This window comes from Apostichopus japonicus, chromosome 19 (genome assembly GCF_037975245.1).
Source record: "Apostichopus japonicus isolate 1M-3 chromosome 19, ASM3797524v1, whole genome shotgun sequence".
NCBI lineage: Eukaryota > Metazoa > Echinodermata > Holothuroidea > Aspidochirotida > Stichopodidae > Apostichopus > Apostichopus japonicus.
The window spans coordinates 23,627,503-23,647,899 of record NC_092579.1 but is presented as its reverse complement, the minus strand read 5'-3'; the positions used below and the strand labels follow the sequence as shown (position 1 = coordinate 23,647,899).

At 39.4% G+C, this 20,397-nt stretch overlaps 2 protein-coding genes across 2 annotated transcripts in view; both read left to right on the top strand.

Annotated features, from left to right (window-relative positions):
- LOC139959469 (uncharacterized) overlaps window positions 1-20,397 on the top strand; it is a 93,094-nt gene that overhangs the window by 27,262 nt on the left and 45,435 nt on the right. The window contains exon 11 of the mRNA XM_071957127.1: window positions 408-497. Coding sequence (XP_071813228.1) covers window positions 408-497 — 90 coding nt within the window. The remainder of the gene's footprint in view (window positions 1-407; window positions 498-20,397) is intronic.
- On the top strand, window positions 15,354-19,138 carry LOC139959470 (lengsin-like). Its single transcript, XM_071957128.1, has 2 exons — window positions 15,354-15,749; window positions 15,986-19,138. Exon 2 carries the CDS (start codon window positions 15,988-15,990, stop codon window positions 17,407-17,409), a length of 1,422 nt encoding a protein of 473 aa, XP_071813229.1. The 5' UTR covers window positions 15,354-15,749; window positions 15,986-15,987; the 3' UTR covers window positions 17,410-19,138.

Here is a 20,397-nt window from a genome sequence, read left to right as displayed (position 1 = left end):
TCGGTGACTTCCCGTTTGCCAGTGTTTTGGTGGCGGTCAATTGGCGTTGGCAGTCTCTTTCAATAAGGAAACAGCTCCTAATTTGACGAACTGTATTTTAAAGAAGTTCACCTTGTGAAGTCTCTGTGGATACCAATGTACTATAACAACAATACTGAATAGCTATAGAAATATTTCAGAATGGATTTAAGAAAATGTGTAACTTTCTGAGGTTCTTAAGATTTAAGGAATCACAAAGCCTCTGGGCCTTCCCTGCATCATCTGTAGTCCTCCAGAACCCTTACAACTCCTTTCCCCCTCCCATTCCTTTTCCCCTTGCCTTACTAAGTGATAGAAGAATATTAAAACAGGATTCATTCACCATATGCCACTTGCCAATTCATAATTTTTTTGATATACATTTTTAGCCGTTGCCTCAAAGGTTACCACTACCTTCGTTCGTGAGAAGAACAGCACTGTTCCTGTCCAACCATCGGAGGAAAGTAACCAGGCAGAAGGTATGATAACTTCTATTCTTGGGTATGGCAAGGAAACGTAACACAACTTTATTATTTCCTCTGCACCATGTGAAAGGATTGTATTTTCCCACCCTTTTGATTCACCACAACCACAATGGGAGAAGAATGTAGATTTGATTCAACGCTATTCATAGCCTGGGAAGGTGCGCTAATCTACCGTGTAACGTTATCGCACGTCCCAAGAGTTTGTACTAATGCTGTTCAATATAGTATCCAGTTTTGGGAGTTAACATCAAACAGTATACCTGCGGTTAGCTTAGGGGGACGACGTAATTATTTTTTTTCACTTCGCTTCTTGCATCTAACAAAACCTCCTGTTATAATGTTAAACGATTGATAAGAAAGATTAATTGTCTCGACTTAATATAAAAACCAAATCAATATACTTTTGAACTACTTTGGCCGTTTCACCGTAGGTGAAAACTGGAAAGTGAAAACAATAACATTAGGCTTTGTTCATTGTGAGTTCTACATACATTAGGTTAGTCTGGCTAGAGAACGGTTGAGCTTCATAATGGTTCAGTTTGAAAATGCGCTCAAGATTTAACAAATGCAATAAAATGATGATATCAAGGCGCCAAATACTCCTAAAAATGTTTGGTGACAATCTTCAGTAGTTCTACTGCATTTCTGATTAGGCAAACATTCTTACTCATACTTTTGCGAAAAACCCGAAGCAACTTTTTTTCCCTGACCGCATGTACCATACGTGCTAAAATAATCACTTTGCAGTAACTAAACTCTTTACCGCAACCGACTAAAAGCAAGTCTGATTTCCAGCGACAGGCGCGGCAAAGTCAATTGGACTCTAGTGTGTGATTTTGATACAGGATGCATTCACCATTTTCCACTTGATAATTTACCATTTTTCTTATACATTTTCAGCCTTAATATACCAAACTGCGCACAGGAAGAACAGCACTGTTCCTGTTCATCCATCCGAGGAAAGTAACCAGGCCGATGGTATGATAACTTCTATTCTTGGGTATGGCAAGGAAACGTAACACAAGTTTATTATTTGCTCTGCACCATGTGAATGAATTCCTAATAACATTTATACTAGCTTGTAGCTCCTGTCTATGGTTAATGTTAAGCCCAGCATGACTGCAGTACACGCTTGTATACACAAGCACTATAAATAAAGAATGTTAGCCGGGCTAAGCTCAATTTAAAAGCCTAAAATTCAAGACAGTTTTCCACCATGCCCTCTTCACTCGAGTTGGTTACAGTTGACTCACTCACAGTTTCTGTGGACACCAAGGTACTATCACATTAATACTGAATAGTTGTAGTAATATTTCTTTCCACAAAATAGTTCAACAGTGGTATTTATTTTAGGTTCCACCTGGCCACCATGCTGGATTTCTCAAATGAATCACACATTTTGGAAACCCAACTCAAGGTGCATAAAACAGTTGCATCTTAAAACGATCTCTTCTTCAATAATATCTCACAAAGTAGATGTACTATAACCTTCAGATCAGCTGATGATATGACCAAACTACTTGTGGTACCATGGCAACTAAAACCCCCTAGCAACCAACTATGTATTGTCCTACACTGCATAGTTTCAATTTTGCAGAACTTGAAAGGATAGACATGAAAGCATCCTATGTTTTGCTTCTATATGTGGTTTGAAACTTTAGGTTCAATGTCAGGTCAAATGCAAAGCTCTACTTTAAGATCAAATTTCTGTATCAGAAGTAGATGCATTTGTGATTGAATAGTTTAAAGAATACCGGCATAGATTTGAATTTCAAATTTACCTGTACTGTTCTTAACTGCTTAGATCTAATTCACACACACTATCATTATTCCTGTGTCTTGACACTTTTTGGTGGGCTTCTTGTACAAGCTACGGCTTCCAGGCCCTTCCACCATTTCCTCTCCGTAATTTCCATCATTTTTCTTTTATATGATTTATTACTTATTATTTTCTTTGCATGGTATTGTCTTCACCGTCTTATTATTATATAAACATTGTGAGGAAATGGAAAAAATAAATGAAATGAAATGAAAGGAGCACTGCATCAAACATAGGCCATGCAGGAATCAAGTTTCATGTATTCACATAATAAAAATGTGGTTTTCAATGAAGAGCTGTTCTTAATGTGAAGTTTGCAAAAAGCAGTAAGACAGCTGAATACAACTAGATCAATTTGATAATCCGATTTTTTCAGGGAAAGCAATATCCAACTGTGCTAAAGGGCGTGGTACAGCTAAGCCCGATGGTCGCAATGGGCCTCGCACTGCGGAAGGTGAGTTCATACATGTTATACAGTTGTTGATTCCTCGTTTGAAGGAAATGTGTTGCTGGCAGCCTTGTCAATCTGTTTGTGTTTATATATATATATTTGTTTATGTAATCAGTTTATTAGAAATGTTAATACTGCGAAGCATGTGACATTTAATGTGTGTGTACCGCATGCCAGGGGAATGAGAAGCCATCATGAAGTGAAAACTTAAGCATAAGGTACAGGGCTCTGTTAAATAGTTATCGAGGTTGGTAGTTTACACAGGATCACGAGTGGAACATTTCATCATAGTTTGTCAATGGTCACTTGTCAGAATTGTCCAGAAAAGGTCGACTGAGTGTGGATCCAACTTTGGTAAATAGGATTTGGGTTTAATGTTTGGTCAATGGCATCTGACAACAGTCTGAGAAATCCGGCGAAATTGCCCAAAAGACTGCACAGTCCATAAATTCTATCAAACCCATAAGAGAAATGAACCAGAGTATTTGGAAATATTGCTGCTTTAAAAATATATGAAATAATGCACTGGACTGTTGGGTTGTGGGATAGAAAATTGTGTTAATTTAAATAACAGAAATCATTCTCAGATAAAATAAAAATTAAAGTTTCAAGCTATTTTCAATCCTTAATCCTACTATGTCATCTAAATTGGATATTTATCTTAATTGGATATTAAAGTGCTTTTAGCGATTTAGAATCTTGTGTGTATCTTGACCACATTCAGTACTTATTAGGCATGTTTTCTTGTTTACAACAACGTAGCATCATTAGTACAGGTTTTGCAACACAGAATCCATCCACACGAGGTGATTATTTACATGTAATAAAACTGTATGATTGTTCAAACTTAATCCAACAAATTAATATAGAAACGATCTTTGTTTTAAAGTTTCTTTTATAAACAGTACCATATGTTATGGATGATTAGTTTAAAGTAGTGCATGAATGAATGTGTGTGACACCTATTGTGAGCAGAAAAATCCTTTTTTCTTAAGAGGTCAAACAACAAATTGAGGTCATCAGAGGCCAAATTCTAAACATCGGCTGGCAATAACTCCAAAGGTTATGAACTCCATACTTTTAATGTATTTGAACTTTTATGTGGTTGAAACACTCCATAGTCATAGTGTAGTGGTGGAAGCTTAGGTCATTTTCGATTAACAGGGGTCAAAGGTTGAAAACCTCTGAATAAAGCATCAAATGTTAAACTTTGATTCACTTTATTCCTAGTATAAAGTAGATTCATCTTAGTGATTATAAGAACTCTGTTGCTTTCTGTGGAGGTCAATAAAGGTCAAAGAGAAAAACCTTACAAACACAACGATCTCGAAAGTAAAGTTTGGATGAACTTTATGTGTAGGTCCACGTGGCTGATTCGTGTTGCAGAATCAATGTAATCTTGAAATGGTGTTTGAGCCATGGGCGGCGATCTTGGGGGGGACATGTTCCCCCCAATATTTTGGGTGGGGGGATATAGTATCTAATATCCACCCAATTTTTGGTGGCATAGTTTTTTTTTGCGTGGCTGTAAATAGAAAATAAAAATGCGTGAAAATATTTATCCAAATCATATTTGGCGGCGGCAGCGCCACAGGCGTAGGAGCCTAATTTGATTTGGGGGCTGTAACGACTTGCCCGAAAAATATAACCAAACTATTTTGCGCGCGTTCAACATGTTAATGTGCATATCATGAAGGCATTCACACTTTTGGGCTGCAGTCCCCGCCTCCTACGCCTATGGGGACCGTCCGCCCCCCCCCCTCGAGCATATTTTTGTATGATATCGCTGGTAGTTTCCAAATAGAAAATGCTTAGATGCAACTTACAAGGCCTGGGAAGTGCCATTTCCAATGATCTGGGAGGCATTTTCGGCCAAAATTTCTATTACGCTTCGCGCCAACCCATGGTGGCGCTACGTTTAGATAGTTTGCCTACAATCTTCGCCCCTCCCTTGGCAAATTCCTCGCTGTGCACCTGTCTAACCGTGTCACAATTTGTTACTCAATATCACCAAAAAACGTCACAGACCAAAAATAGTTTTTACTTTTTTTCGAAATGAATTAACTAGGCAGACCGCATCCGTAATGAAATTTGGTTTAGTGATAAAATAGGAAAATAGGGCTATACAGTAGCACCAGTAACCATATAAACATATATACAAAATATCACGAACCGCGCAAACAATTTTGGGGATGAAAGTTGCTACAATCCTGCACCCAAGCAAATGTCCCCCCCCCCAAATATTTGAAACAAATCACCGCCCCTGGTCTGAGCAGTACAGATCGGACCATACATGCGTCAGCAGTCACAAAACGTATAGTATCGGTCATGTGGTTTACCTTGCAACATTATAATAGAAATGAAAGTATACTTTGAATTTCATTTGTGAGTCCTTGTTAACATTGTCATTCAATTATTTATACACTGTACTTTATTTTATGTTGTTAAATGGAAATTAAGGGAAATGTTCTGTAATTGGCTGTAATTTCATTGTTTTTATGTGCTCCCTCTTTGACAGCTGCTGACTCTGAGACAACGACATATATGGTCTTACCTCCCGACCCTATGAAGACCGAAATGCATATTGTCGACCCAGATAGGTCTGGAGAGTGAGATTTCAAAAATGTTATTTGTTTTGTCTTTTTGGTCTTCAGATTGTAGGAATTCCTTTAATTTCAAAATTCCACTTTCATTTACTACCAAAATTCTTTGTTCTTTTTTTCCTTTTTAATATGGTGCATTTTGACGATCAACTCATCTGAGTGAGCCTACAAATAACCTCAATGTGCTCTTACTATTGTTTGTGCTGTTTTGACTAATGTTGTCGTTGGGTGCTATGTTCCATTTCAATTGACAAGAGTCGTGTGTGATCAAGTATTTGTGATTCCTCCAGTTCAGGTTCATGTTTTCTTGCCTGTTTGCCAAAGAGGTTTCACAATCAAATTCTTCAATATTTGTTCTTGAACTCTTTTTTCTTATATTCTGATACTTGGCATTAAGACACACTTTCATATATCAATCAGGTGATTCCAAATATAAACTTATAAGGCAAGCCATCGCAAAGCCTTCTTCTGGATTTCTGGGCATCAAGGACAAACGAGGTAGCAGTAATATATATCGCAAAGAGACAGATAATTTATAAGGAAATATAGGGAGGATAGGAATGAGTTAACAAAATATATTTATTAAATTATGAATCTATAATGAATGATATTCCTTTTTCAACGGTCCATATTTTGACAGTAGAGCACAATGTATTTTAACGAAACCTTTTAAAGACTTTTTAATGATATCAATGTTATTAATATAACTGACAACATTGGTTTTATACTAGTTTGTTTTCCCTGAATTTAATCATGTCTTCTTCTGCAGTTTCATCTTGAGTTATATTCTTTTAAGTGAATTAATCATTCGAAAGTTGACTGGGAAATGTTTAGATTCTGGAAGAGAGCAAGAAATAAATGGCTAGAACAGGATTCCAACCAGCGAATTCTGGGTTACAATGCAATTGTATACCCAGAGTTCACTAGTTGGAAACCCATTCCAGTCATCAAATGCTTTGCTCTTTTCCATCCTGACAGGCTACAATAGAGGTTGACTGATACCTTGTTTAATATTCTCTTCTTTTTTTTTGTTTGTAAGTCAACATTTTCATTTTGTATTCCAGTTGGTTACACTATGTCTCAAAGTATGTGTAACTCTAAAATGCATCTGTGCAACATTCTGAAATATCCCTTTTTAACGTGTTACAGGGTTTCATGATGTATTAAAGGTCTGAGGACACCTAGCTTATTTGCCCCATATTCAGTACATTCGTTGTTCAGTACATATGACGTAAAGTGTTTCACTAATCAATCGAAATTTCTTATTGTAGCCCTTAATAAGTTAACCCCTAATTACAAGCCCCCATATATGATTTGAATATATGTGAATTTTCTCTTTTCAAAGAAGACAATAAAATATGTCCAAAAAATTCGCTCTAGGCCACAACCCTATGTTCAGTGTCTTTGCAACAAAGGTTGTAAAAACAAAGGAATAACATAACAGAAACTTAGACAGTCACTCCCGTTACATCATCAATGTGCATAATTAGCTTAATGTTTATTCATAAATGAAATTAGAATTAAGAAAAAGACTTGAGACTTAAAATGTTCAATCTTTGATGGATTGTGGTGAGAAATAGCAGCTATTTTCATGATTTCTAATGCCTATTAGAGTGATTAGGACAATGTTGTTCCTATATAGGTGTCCATAGACCTTTAAGAAATGTTCCCATCTAATGCAATATTTTCTTTATTTTTTGTACTTGAGCAAATCTGTCCACTAAGAGGCTGCAGTACTTGAGTTTTACAAGGTTAAAAGTACATTCTTTCTGTAGATGTCTGTATTATTTTGTTTTCATTTAGCAACATTCTTTTAGCTTTTTTTTGAATTATGCATTTATATCTTAGTTATTTATATTTTGGACAAAGAATGTAAATGTCAAGAATTGGACATGCCTGTAATGGTATAACAATTTTAAATGAAAATGTAACAAAATGTTGATTTAGTGAAAAAGGATCACAAGTATATAGATAATAATCGATTCTTGTGAGATATTTTTGCATCTCTTTTTAGCTGTGTGTGACACAAATTATTTTAAACTTAATACCAATAGTGATGCAAGGTCTTTGCAAGTATAGAATTTTCTCTTTCTTCTACTTCTTCTACTTCTTCTTCTTCTACTTCTTCTTCAAACCGAAAACTGTCAGATAGAGAAAAGACCACACCAGGTTAGAGTATTATGTATGTGTTACTGCCATTAACATCTGTATTCTTGGAAAAGTAACTTATGTAACAGCAGAATGATTAGGAAAGCCGTTAGCATGGAAGGAAGACAACGCATATCATCACCAAGTAATTGTTAAGTTAATGAAGGTTGTGTATTCCAAGTGTAATCAAGGTCCCAATCATTCCACCTTGAGAATGGATGAATGAATAAATGAATAAGGATGACTTACCTGTCTACTCTGTCTCTTTATTCGAATTATATATCAATCATATATGTAACCAAGTTTAGTAACCATGGCGACATTTTATTAACAGTAGAAGGGGCTCAGTAACCAAGTGTGCTGACGTGTGTATGGGTGTGTGTTTGTGACGGTCAGCTTGTAACCATGATATCTCAACAAGCACAAGTTGATCAACGTCATGTTTGGTAGGTACAGTGGCGTAGAAGGTACTTTTGAGTGGGGGGGGACTGAAGACTGATGGCCGGCCTGGGGGAGGGGTCTAAGGGGAGGAATTTTTTGCATTTCCAGGAGGCCTCAGATGCAATTTTGTGCAATATAGCACACTTCAACAACCACTCCATTTTGTAAACTTAATTTTGTATTTTCACCTGGCCTTAGATGCAATTTGGTGCTCCAAATGAGATTTTTGTTTCTCATTTGGAAATGAAAAAGGTGTTTTCTGACTTGCCAAGTGGGGGACGGAATGATACTTCCGCCCCTCCACATTTTTCACTGGGGGGCTGGTGCCCCCAGCCTCCCCCGGTTCCTATGCCCTTGGGTAGGTAGATGCCCCATGATGTGTAGATGTGCCCAATTGTTTGTGGTTCCCAGTGGCGTAGCTACGGGGGGGCCGGGGCCCCCCATGAAATTGGCTGGCCCCCCCACTGGGAATGGGGTAAAAAAAATTGTAAAAAAAAAAAAAAAAAAAACTCATCAGTGGGATTCACTAATATTTTTTCAATAATTTGGGAAATAGAGTTACACAATTTTCTCGTCTGCATCTGGCAGAATAAGAATACGTGCCCCTCCCCCACTTTTCCTCAGGTTAGAAATGTGCCTTTTTTCTACATAAAAATTGAGGTGCCTCAAGTTAGCAAGAGGCCAGGGAACCAGAATGAACACTCGGGAAGGGCCGTTTTCCGGCCATCTGAGGGGTTTGTAAAACCAAAAATTTTCTAAAAGCACGCTCCCCGCCAACCTATGGTGGCGCTCCGCTCAGATAGCCGTGCATACAACTTTGCAAATCCTGGCTAAGCCCGTGACTTTTAACGAATTTCTGTGAGTCAAACTCAAAGCATTTTCGAATGGAAAAAATTTGTTAAGATATTAACAAGAAAAAAACTCTAATTCGGAAGATTCCTACATTAGCAACTAGCATGATTTCACCTCATTTTGTCTCAAAAGAAAACTTGTTCCTTGTTTCCCAATTTGTGCATTGGATATTGCAGTGCTAGTATGCATATTTTGCTTGAGGGGGGGGGGGGGGGCGTTGATGGAGTGATGTGTATACACAAATAAGATAATACAATAAGAGTTATAAAGGGTACTGAATATAACGCTGCATCATTCCAATCGAATTTCTGCAAAGTGCCCTTCGATGTCGGTGCCCCCCCCCCCCCAGATTAAAAGTGCTCCCGCTGCCCTTGACCTGGATATCCCCGACATGAGTGTATAAAAGAAACATTTTCTTTTTCATGGATGGTGGAGGGGGGTGGGGGAGTGTCTACAAGCCTAGAAGTACAGGTTTATCGTATTCTTTGTTATATTTGATACTTTTTTGTGAGACAAATTGCAGTCTCACCCGACACAGCGACATTATCCCGCCTACGTGTCGTTGAACAATGTTTTTCTGGAGGTAGCTGAGTACTGTGTTAAAATAATAAATAAGGTAACTAAATATAGCAGCTTATAAAATATACTGTCCCATTTTTCCCCTTCAAAGTGATGTTACAATTTTTTCTTCTTCTAATTTACCAAATTTTTGGGGAACTGTAAATTTCTAAAACGTGAGATTATAAAATAAAGAATGTTTAGATGCAACTTGCAAGGCCTCAGAAGTGCCGTTTCCGGCAATCTGAGAGGCATTGTGTGCCAAAAATGTTCTTGTTCGCTACGCGCCAACCGATGGTGGCGCTCCGCTTAGATAGTGTCACGGGAACTTTCGGGCACAAAAAGTTCTGCCCCCCCCCCAAAACTGAAATGGTCCCGTACGCCTTTGATGTCAACTTCACTCAAAAGTCTGGCTGAGTTGGCAAGGCCAGTCAGCATGAAAGAGAATTTTTTTTTTTGCATTTCTGTCACCAAAGTTGCACATCTTTTTGGATGCTATTTTGCCTCACAGGTGCCATCTCCTGCGATCTGGGGGGTGCTGAAATCTCAAATTTTCTCTGTACGCTCCGCGCCAACCGAGGTGGCGCTCCGCTCAGATAGTAACCTCCGGCCCCCCCCCCCACAAGAAAGAACAGCCCCCCATGGCCCCCACTCAAAAAATCCTAGCTACGCCACTGAGCCTAAGCGAAAACTTCAGGGTGTGCAAAGGAAGCAACACAACATTACATTAAATTTAGGATCTTTTAGGATTATTCAATTGTTTTTTTTTTTATCTAGCTCGCATATATTAAGGAGGCTTAAAGGAGCACTAGTAAGAACTATTCAATTACTTTTATCTTTTCACATAAATAGGTATACAAGGGCCAAACACAATATGTAGCTTTCATAGCATTTTTGTTGTTGTTGAAGGAAACGGAAAGAGAGAGAGAAAGAGAGCGGAAAAGGATTTGATAACCCAGGCGCGTTTAGCCGGGAATTTGCCAAGGGAGGGGCGGCACTGTAGATTCTGCATTGCAAACTATCTAAGCGTAGCGCCACCATGAGTTGGCGCGAAGCGTACAAGAAAATTTTGGCTGAAAATGCTTCCCAGATCGCTGGAAATGGCACTTCCCAGGCCTTGTAAGTTGCATCTTAGCATTTTCTCTTTTGAAAATACTAGCGATATCATAAAAACATTATTTTTTTTTAAATATGCTCAAGGGGGGGGGCGGCTGCCCCCTTCGCCCCCCCCCCCTTGGCTACGCGCCTGTGAAACCCACAGTATCGCACTTTGTTGGATGTATAACATAAGGTTATTCAATTAAATCAACAAGTTTCTAATCATTAAATAGATTAATTTGCATAAAAATAAAAAACATCTTAAATTAAAGACTCGGAGATGAATATTACAAAGATCGTAGTGAAATGTACATTAAATACTTAAACATGTATGTGCGATACCACCTAAGGAGCTCGAACATTCTTCAAAACTATTTTTAAAAAAATCATAGAACTATAGCATCACTCCAGTACTAAAATTTCTCAAAAAGGGGAATGGGCCACCACTCCCAGTAGACAATCTCCCGGCCTGGATAGCATAACATCTTGTCTCCCACCTCCAATACAAATAAGATGATTGCGCCCCCTTTGCAGAGCGACGTCGGTATAAACATTCAACTGGGCCTTCATATGAGAAATAATTCCCTCCCCTTGGAAGGAAGGTGAACATTCACTTTTTTAAATTTGATAAATTATAAATTGTACAATTTATAGGCTTACGTTTTGCCAAGCAGGAAAAGGATGATCTTTTCGCATACCCGAGTCAGCTCGGGTCACCTGGAGTGTTAGCTCAGTGGTTAACGCCGGTGCCTTCCAATCATAAGGTCCCCGGTTCGAGTCACTACAAGACTAATGTATGTCGTCCATCCAGTTACAGGGTTGTTGACAATTAACAATTCATAATCATGGACGTTAAATATGAATGTTACAGACTGACTTCGGTCAGCTTGCGGCTTTGATAAGCCAATGAGGCGTCTTCGCGAGTTCCTGCTTGCAGGAGGATCTAATATACATATGTACATACATACCATTAAGACTAAAAACCAGTGACGACGGCAAGGGTGGCCAGAGGGAAGGGGGGGGGGCACGTGCCCTCACGCCATTCCCTCCCCATGCAGATGCGATTTGTAGTGTTAAAAACAAATACTCAAACAAAAACTTTTTTTGCAAAGGACGAAACGTGTTATGTTCATGAGTTCAGTGGCGTAGCTACGGGGGGGGGGGGCTGGGGGCCGGGGCCCCCATGAAATCGGCTGCCCCCCACTGGCCCCCCACTGGGAATGGGGTAAAAAAAATTGTAAAAAAAAAAATTGTAAAAGAAAAAAAAAAAAAACTCATCAGTGGGATTCACTAATATTTTTTGTTCAATAATTTGGGAAATAGAGTTACACAATTTTCTCGTCTGCATCTGGCAGAATAAGAATAATACAATATCTGTAGTAATCATGAGAATGGTCATACAGCATGGCATGGCAATGGTCGATGCGACGGTTGCGACCATACACCACGAACCTTGTGCATGTGCTGCGCGATATCGATATCTACCAATACATGTTATCGGTCATCGATTGGCACAAAAACCCAGATTCTGATGACAGCTGCCTCAAGAAACCCAATAAATGGCCTAATTAGCACCGAGCCACCAATGTGGACCATTACCGAAACATCGATGCGTGTTAGTCTTCCATCCCCTTCCTCTAATGCTATTTAAGTCCACATGTGGGCATTTCCTGCAAACCTACCGGTAGCCCACAGGGGTTTGAGTTGGGAGAAAGGCCTTGACACCTTGAAACAACAAATGATGCCAACCATAGGCGTACGAGGCGGGGGTGCAGGGGGTCAGACTGCCCCCTAAATTTCCAGAGGACAAGAAATTCGGGCAAAAGTCCTGAAAAATTCGGGCAGCCTAAGAGGAGAAAAAAAAAAATATATATATATATATATATATATATATATATATATATGTGTATATATATATATATATATATATATATATATATATATACATATATATATATATATATATATATATAAATATGCAGTAGCTTGCCCGAATCTTTTTCAAATTTTTGCCCGACAATTCCATGATTTTCTTTATTTAGCATCATGATCCCCGAATATTTCAGTGTAACACCACCGTAAGCGCAGTTCATCTGGGCTACCACGCTTTTTGCACGATCAATTTTTTTCTTCTTACTAGTCAATTGTATACCTGGACCAAGGGCGGCGGAACCGGGGGGCACAGGGGGCACGTGCCCCTCCCCCACTTTTCCTCAGGTTAGAAATGTGCCTTTTTTCTACATAAAACTTGAGGTGCCTCAAGTTAGCAAGAGGCCAGGGAACCAGAATGAACACTCGGGAAGGGCCGTTTCCGGCCATCTGAGGGGTTTGTAAAACCAAAAATTTTCTAAAAGCACGCTCCGAGCCAACCGATGGTGGCGCTCCGCTCAGATAGCCGTGCATACAACTTTGCAAATCCTGGCTAAGCCCGTGACTTTTAACGAATTTCTGTGAGTCAAACTCAAAGCATTTTCGAATGGAAAAAATTTGTTAAGATATTAACAAGAAAAAAACTCTAATTCGGAAGATTCCTACATTAGCAACTAGCATGATTTCACCTCATTTTGTCTCAAAAGAAAACTTGTTCCTTGTTTCCCAATTTGCGCATTGGATATTGCAGTGCTAGTATGCATATTTTGCTTGAGGGGGGAGGGGGCGTTGATGGAGTGATGTGTATACACAAATAAGATAATACAATAAGAGTTATAAAGGGTACTGAATATAACGCTGCATCATTCCAATCGAATTTCTGCAAAGTGCCCTTCGATGTCGGTGCCCCCCCCCCCCAGATTAAAAGTGCTCCCGCCGCCCTTGACCTGGATATCCCCGACATGAGTGTATAAAAGAAACATTTTCTTTTTCATGGATGGTGGAGGGGGGGGGGGGGAGTGTCTACAAGCCTAGAAGTACAGGTTTATCATATTCTTTGTTATATTTGATACTTTTTTGTGAGACAAATTGCAGTCTCACCCGACACAGCGACATTATCCCGCCTACGTGTCGTTGAACAATGTTTTTCTGGAGGTAGCTGAGTACTGTGTTAAAATAATAAATAAGGTAACTAAATATAGCAGCTTAAAAAATATACTGTCCCATTTTTCCCCTTCAAAGTGATGTTACAATTTTTTCTTCTTCTAATTTACCAAATTTTTGGGGAACTGTAAATTTCTAAAAGGTGAGATTATAAAATAAAGAATGTTTAGATGCAACTTGCAAGGCCTCAGAAGTGCCGTTTCCGGCAATCTGAGAGGCATTGTGTGCCAAAAATGTTCTTGTTCGCTACGCGCCAACCGATTGTGGCGCTCCGCTTAGATAGTGTCACGGGAACTTTCGGGCACAAAAAGTTCTGCCCCCCCCCCCAAACTGAAATGGTCCCGTACGCCTTTGATGTCAACTTCACTCAAGTTAAAAGTCTGGCTGAGTTGGCAAGGCCAATCAGCATGAAAGAGAATTTTTTTTTTTTGCATTTCTGTCACCAAAGTTGCACATCTTTTTGGATGCTATTTTGCCTCACAGGTGCCATCTCCTGCGATCTGGGAGGTGCTGAAATCTCAAATTTTCTCTGTACGCTCCGCGCCAACCAAGGTGGCGCTCCGCTCAGATAGTAACCTCCGGCCCCCCCCAAGAAAGAAAACCCCCCCATGGCCCCCCACTCAAAAAATCCTACCTACGCCACTGCTCCGGGTGTTAATGCTATCGCTGGATGCACTCGGGCTCCGCCCTCGTGCATCGCTTGCATTATCCCCCGATCGTGCATTAATCCTGTGAGTAACGTACGCTAGACCGTTGATTAACCCCTTATTTAAACTCTATAACGGTCATGGTGGCAAAAATACATTTTCCTATTATAGCCAAAGCCATCATCTATCAAGTGATGTGTAGGACATGTCAGTTACAAACTTCTATATAAACTCCAAGCGACCTTGGAAAAGTGACGAATTTACTGTGTAAGTCAATGGAGCAATTGATTGTGGTACAACATCATTATGAGAGTGAACATATAGCTTCCAATTGTTTAAATCGTTATATCATATGGTTATATCATGTTATCTTATCGTTATATCGAATGGTGGGAAGAACAATAAAAGTTTGTTGCCTGTCAGGTGATACTTATGCATGGTACCAGCTAAAACATTTCTGCTCTATATCACTATCAGTCTAGCTACCTTCAAAAGTCAATGAGTTGTGGTAAACGACAATTACTGCAAAGTAGGCCTGTGTAGTGCAGTGAGGAAGAAACACACAGTTGAATATACGAACTTTAGACAAGTGGTATCCAAAACACGAAACCCCTAGAAAAGGACAAACGGTTGGCCCGTTCTGTCTCTAAAGGTAGTCAGTTTATGCCCCAAATAATAGTATACGCTATAATTGCTAGAAGTTTTCCAAAAGTATTTTCCTGGAGGTCTTTACTCTCCAAATTGTTCTCAGACATTTTTAAGTAACACACAAGATGACTGAATGTCTATAGTGAGGACAATTTCCTCGAAGGTTGTAATAAAATCAGTTCAAGAATTTTGACCAAAGGTGACCATATTTGAATGTCTAGCATATTTTGGGCCAATACAGCATACCTTTAAGCTTTGACTTTTGTATTCAGAGTGTCTGGTTAATGCTTAACAATAACATACATACGGCAGGTGTCTAAATTATATACAGTTACCAACACAGAGATGTGGGGGGGGGGGGTGGAGGAAGAGCCAAAGGGAATTAGTAATAGTTAGTTATATACACCCACGAAGTTCTACAGTTACAATTACAGGATGCAGTGAGGGTATCCGTTGGAATATCTCCAGATCAGGGTTTACATGAAATATATACATCCAGTGTATACATATGTTACACGTTTGGACAAAAGTTGCATAGACCGTAGTGTGCCAGAGCTGTTTAGAGATCTGCTTTGTTGGCTCCAATTGTAGCACGCTATATCTAAGAAAGTGTCGTGATTACGTAATCGACCTGCCACAACCTTAGGTATTACAATTAGCATGCATAGCTAGGCTCTTTATTAGGCTCTTTGTGTATACACAGTGTGGAAATATGTTCATGTCTACAGTAGTTAATCATACAGCGTTCACACAAAGACCCTCATACAAGAAAATTTATTTGGCAGGCGTTGCAGACTAATTGGTAAAAAGAAGTAATTTTTTACGACCAAGGCAGGTCGATTACGTAATCTCAAGAAACTTTTCCATGGTAGCGTGCTATAGTTGGGGTCTATACAGCAGACCTTTAAACCTTTCACATATCGACACAAGTCTTTCCAGCTCACGAAGGTAAGGTTTTGACCAGGTGCATCCACCCGGAGAATAAATAGGCTGCATAAAACGAATACACCGGGAACATATTGCACGATAATCCGGTCAACAGTGGAAAATAAAGTATGATTGCTTTTTCGCGTGAAGTGTAATAATAGCTTGCTTTCAAATAGAGAAAAAAAAACATCAACAATAATAAGTAAGAACTTGTAGTATATATTGTGATTTGACGTCCTACATTCTTTCCTTCAAAGCTATGGCTAATATGAATCCACCCATCCTCATGGAGGCTGCTTCTGACAGAAAGGCAAGTCAATACAGCAAAGAAGAGCTGGACACTCTACGGCAACAAATCAAAGAAAAGAAGGTTCGATTTATTTTTGTGGTGTATTCTGATTTTCATGCCATGGAACGAGGAAAAGCTTTACCCGTGGAACGATTCCTATCAAGGCTTGAGGAGGGTATCTTGATGGCTGGTATGCAGCTTCTTCGGTTGCCAAAGATGGATATCCCCGCAATGCCTGAGCTACCACTGTCGATCGAATTTAACGATCTACGTTTATTTCCTGATCTTAAAACTTTTAAAGTTATACCTTGGAGGAAAGATGTAGCGACTGTCATTGCCGATCCTTACGACGTTATGGGTCAAGGGGCGATTGGTTTCTCTCCTAGGAATGTCGCCCGCAAACAGGTGATGAGGCTCAACGAGTGTGGATACGAGATTCTCTCCGCTTTAGAGTACGAGTTTTCGGCCCTCGATGCTAAGACGATGGCTCCTATCCATACCGACAAAACCGGTCACTGGGTAAAGAGTTTCTTTCAAGACTGGGAACTCTTGACTGAAATTTACGATAATCTTATCGATATAGATTTAAAGGTAGAACAAATCGACAGCGAGGGTGAGAACGGTGTCTACGAATATCCGATTAAACCGTCTATGGGACTACAGTCCGCCGATGACGGTTTTTGGGTCAAGAAAACCGTTCGTGAAATATCACAACGTAACGGTTATTTGGCTTCATTTAGTTCGAAACCGTTCGTACAATCGAGTGGTGTGAGTGGTCATTTTAATCACTCTCTTCTAGATCTAAAAACTAGGAAACCTTTATTTTTCGACGGTCAAGATTCTGACAATATGTCAAAGATTATGAAACATTGGCTAGCTGGACTTTTACGTCACGCTCCGGCTATGGTTATCTTTGGCTGTCCTACAGCTAGTTGCCAACGGCGGTTCGTTCATTTCGACAGAGCGACACCGCGTAATCCCAGCTGGGGAGTTGATAATAGAACGTGTTCGTTCAGAGTGAAGAGCTACGGCCCAAATCAAACTTACATAGAAAATAGAATATTTGCGGCTGCATGTAACCCGTACCTGACTCTTGCCGTTAATATTGCAGCTGGTCTAGATGGAGTTCTGAACGAGCTCCCTCTCCCACCAATGGTTAACTGGAGCGCACACCACCTGCACAAAGATGATGGCGGGTTACAAATGTTCTCTGGGAAGTTATCGGATGCCATTAAAGCTTTAGAAGAGGATGACGTCATATGTGAGGCTTTGGGAGAAGAATTTATTAAAACGTATCTCAATAACAAAAAACATGAATGTCAACTGGAAGCAAAGGCTCAGCAAATGGGGGATAAATCCTTCTATGATCGTGAATATTTACCATTTCTATAAAAGGAAACCTAAAGGCATTGAAGACTCGCCCCAAACCGCGTGCCGCCCTCTGAAAAAAGTTAACTTTCCGTTGTGCTTGCAAGTGAAGTTTCCTTCCTGTCGCTACAAAATGCAGACAGTAATGAAACGTGATACCTTGTTGTCTTTTATCTAGACCTGAGATCAGGGAGTTCCATAACAACTCCCTGCTGAGATGTCCATCGCTGTTATGTACACTGTGTTGTGGGTATTGACCGTGGCTGCATGTATTGTCTGTACACTAGTGTCTAATTACCGACGGTAGCAAGCTGTGTGTGTATTTTCTGGGATCGATGGTGGTGTCTAACACTTCTGTTACACCGAAACTAGGTCAGATTACCGGCATCAGACGCTTCTTTGTGCGCGAGTCTTCACTCCCTTTAAACTAGTTGACATCATCATGCAAATTTGGTTTACGAAACATCCACCTTTGCTAATTACTGGATTTTATTGTTCATGTCGAAGTGTAATCGATATTTGAAGATGTTTTAATCTCGAAATTTCGATCTTTTTTAATCTTAAAATGTTAATTTCTTACTTTGGCTTTGAATTTAATTGAAATGATATCTTGGCATTTCTTAGAAAGTTTCCACAAATCCGTAAAATTGTGTCATTATTGCATCGAAAGTTTCACTTTCACCTCAAAATAAATAGATTATGAAGTGTAAAACAACGATAACTTGATAAATGATCATTTTATTGTCTGGCACTCTCTTTGCTCATACAAATGTTCTAGGCTGATAGATTTAGCACTTACGTGGAGTGCATCTATATAGATACAAATTAATGTGTATTAATTTTGTTAATTGTATAGTTCCTGCATGGTATTGACAAAGCTTGGTTTCGAAAACTTAAATCCATACCGTACTTTTTTTCAGACTGGTTCACGTCAAGTGCGTACCTCTTATGTCATTTGGGGTCACCAGGGGTCAAATTGTGAAAACATTGCAAACACAATATCTCAAGAAGGGAATTCAGACCAATTTCATATGTAATGTATAGAAGTACCACAATAATTATAAGAAGCCTATTGTTTTCGGTGGACGTGAAAGGTCATTTGGGGTCACCAGGGATTAAATTGTGAAAAAAACTTGTTATCACTATATCTCAATACTGGAAGTTTGGGCCGACCTCTAACTTAGTGTGTGGAAGTACCACATTGAGTTAAAGAAGCCTATTGTTTTTGATGGAGGTCAAAGGTCAAATGGGGGGTCATCAGAGGTCAAATCGTGAAACCCTTGTAAACATGTACACCCTCACTATAAATAACGTCAGATTCATTAAGAAAACTGCTCATGTTATATCATCGAAACCACAATGCATGTTTGCATTCTGGTTTTCTTTCTTGTTCATAATGCGACTGTAAATATTGCCTCATAATGACTACGATTTTTCGTGAAGTCATTATTCGGCAGTGAAAACTGCTTTTCAAAGACAATATGAGTTTGTCCGAAATGGCGACCTTTCTGTGACAGCTAACAGACTGCCCAATAAACATTCCAGACTTGGTCATAATGCTGCGTAAAAAGAATCTCACGTGATGACTTACTTGAAATGGTTTTTCTCATCATGTGACACAAAATTTACTATTGTAGAAGGAGTAAAATATGCATAAAAAGTTACTGTATAATGTCCGCTTTGGCGCTTCATAGCACTCTCGACCGTGTGGTTCTGATTTCTCCCAAAATTGAAAATGATCAATGTAGACCATTCCGTAAAATCACATATGTAATTACATAATTTCCGAGTAGTTTGGAAAAGGGAAGGGGGGGGGGGCGAGGGGTTAACAGAGAGGAATGGAAGTGGGAAGTGAGCGGACGAGTAGGTTGCGGCCCAAGGCGAGGATCTATAGGGAAGGAGAGTAAAACATCCTAAATAATCTGAAAACTTTGTGACTGTATTCATTCGATAAACCGAATTGTTCAACAATCAAGTTAATTCGTCCTTTACATTTTTTCACCAATGGAAATAGACAATGTCACATTTATCATAGCTTTCGCATTCTTTTTTCGTTATTATCTGGTATCTCTACTTTCCTCATTCTATGGAGCAGAAAATTATTTAACATCGTGAAGAAGAAGAAGTTGTTCATGCCAGTTATCTCTATCACATAGACCAATGATGGTTGCGCTTGTTTCACCTTCAATAGTCTTTGCTATAGGATCCTTTTTTGATTATTAATTAAAGATGCACAAAAACTTCAGCAAATTTGCTAAGCAATGAGCAAAAGCCACCAGGATCATAACTTCCACGTGATAATCATTGCCGTTTATCAGATTTCCACATGTCACTGATATATACCCATGGACCCTCCCTAACAGGGCCAACTGCAATCTCCCTTTCAGCCTTATAGGGGTCAGCAAACTCCCTGCTTCATATAATCATTTCCGCAGTAAAATAAGTTCTCGGCGTGTGTACAATCTTCGTATCTGTATATATGCCAGCTTATCTTCAACCGTATACGTAAACACTCCCTCATTTAGATATGATTTTAGCCTAAAAGAGAATAAGATCGCGACTTAGCTGTAGCGTCGTAGCTATCAGAGCCGTATCTCTATATACGGCTCTGGTAGCTATTGGAGTAGAGCGCCACCAATTTTAGTTTACTTTTTTTGCTTCATTTTTGATAGTGATTCAGACCATGATTTGGCCTGCTCAGGAGAGAAGCCTAAAAACCGAGAGTTGCTTGTGTTGTTGAACATTGAGCGGCGGTTTTCTTTTTCTTTACATATCAACACTGGTAATTTGATTAGTTGGATACAGTTGTGAACCGTGTTACAAGGCCTTTTATTAAGCCTTAGGTCGAAAGTGCAGGAGTCACACAATAAACACGATTTGGCAATCCAAAAAATCTGAGTCTGTTTTATGTCACGAGTAGCCTACACTAGCCATTCATGAATTGAGAGTGCATGCATCATTCAAGTTTGTCATTTCACGCACATCTCCACCAGAGGCGACGGAAGAGGGGTC

Bases quoted from the DNA above. Each gene is read 5' to 3' on its own strand.
- LOC139959470 (XM_071957128.1), top strand. From the start codon at position 15,988: ATGGCTAATATGAATCCACCCATCCTCATGGAGGCTGCTTCTGACAGA.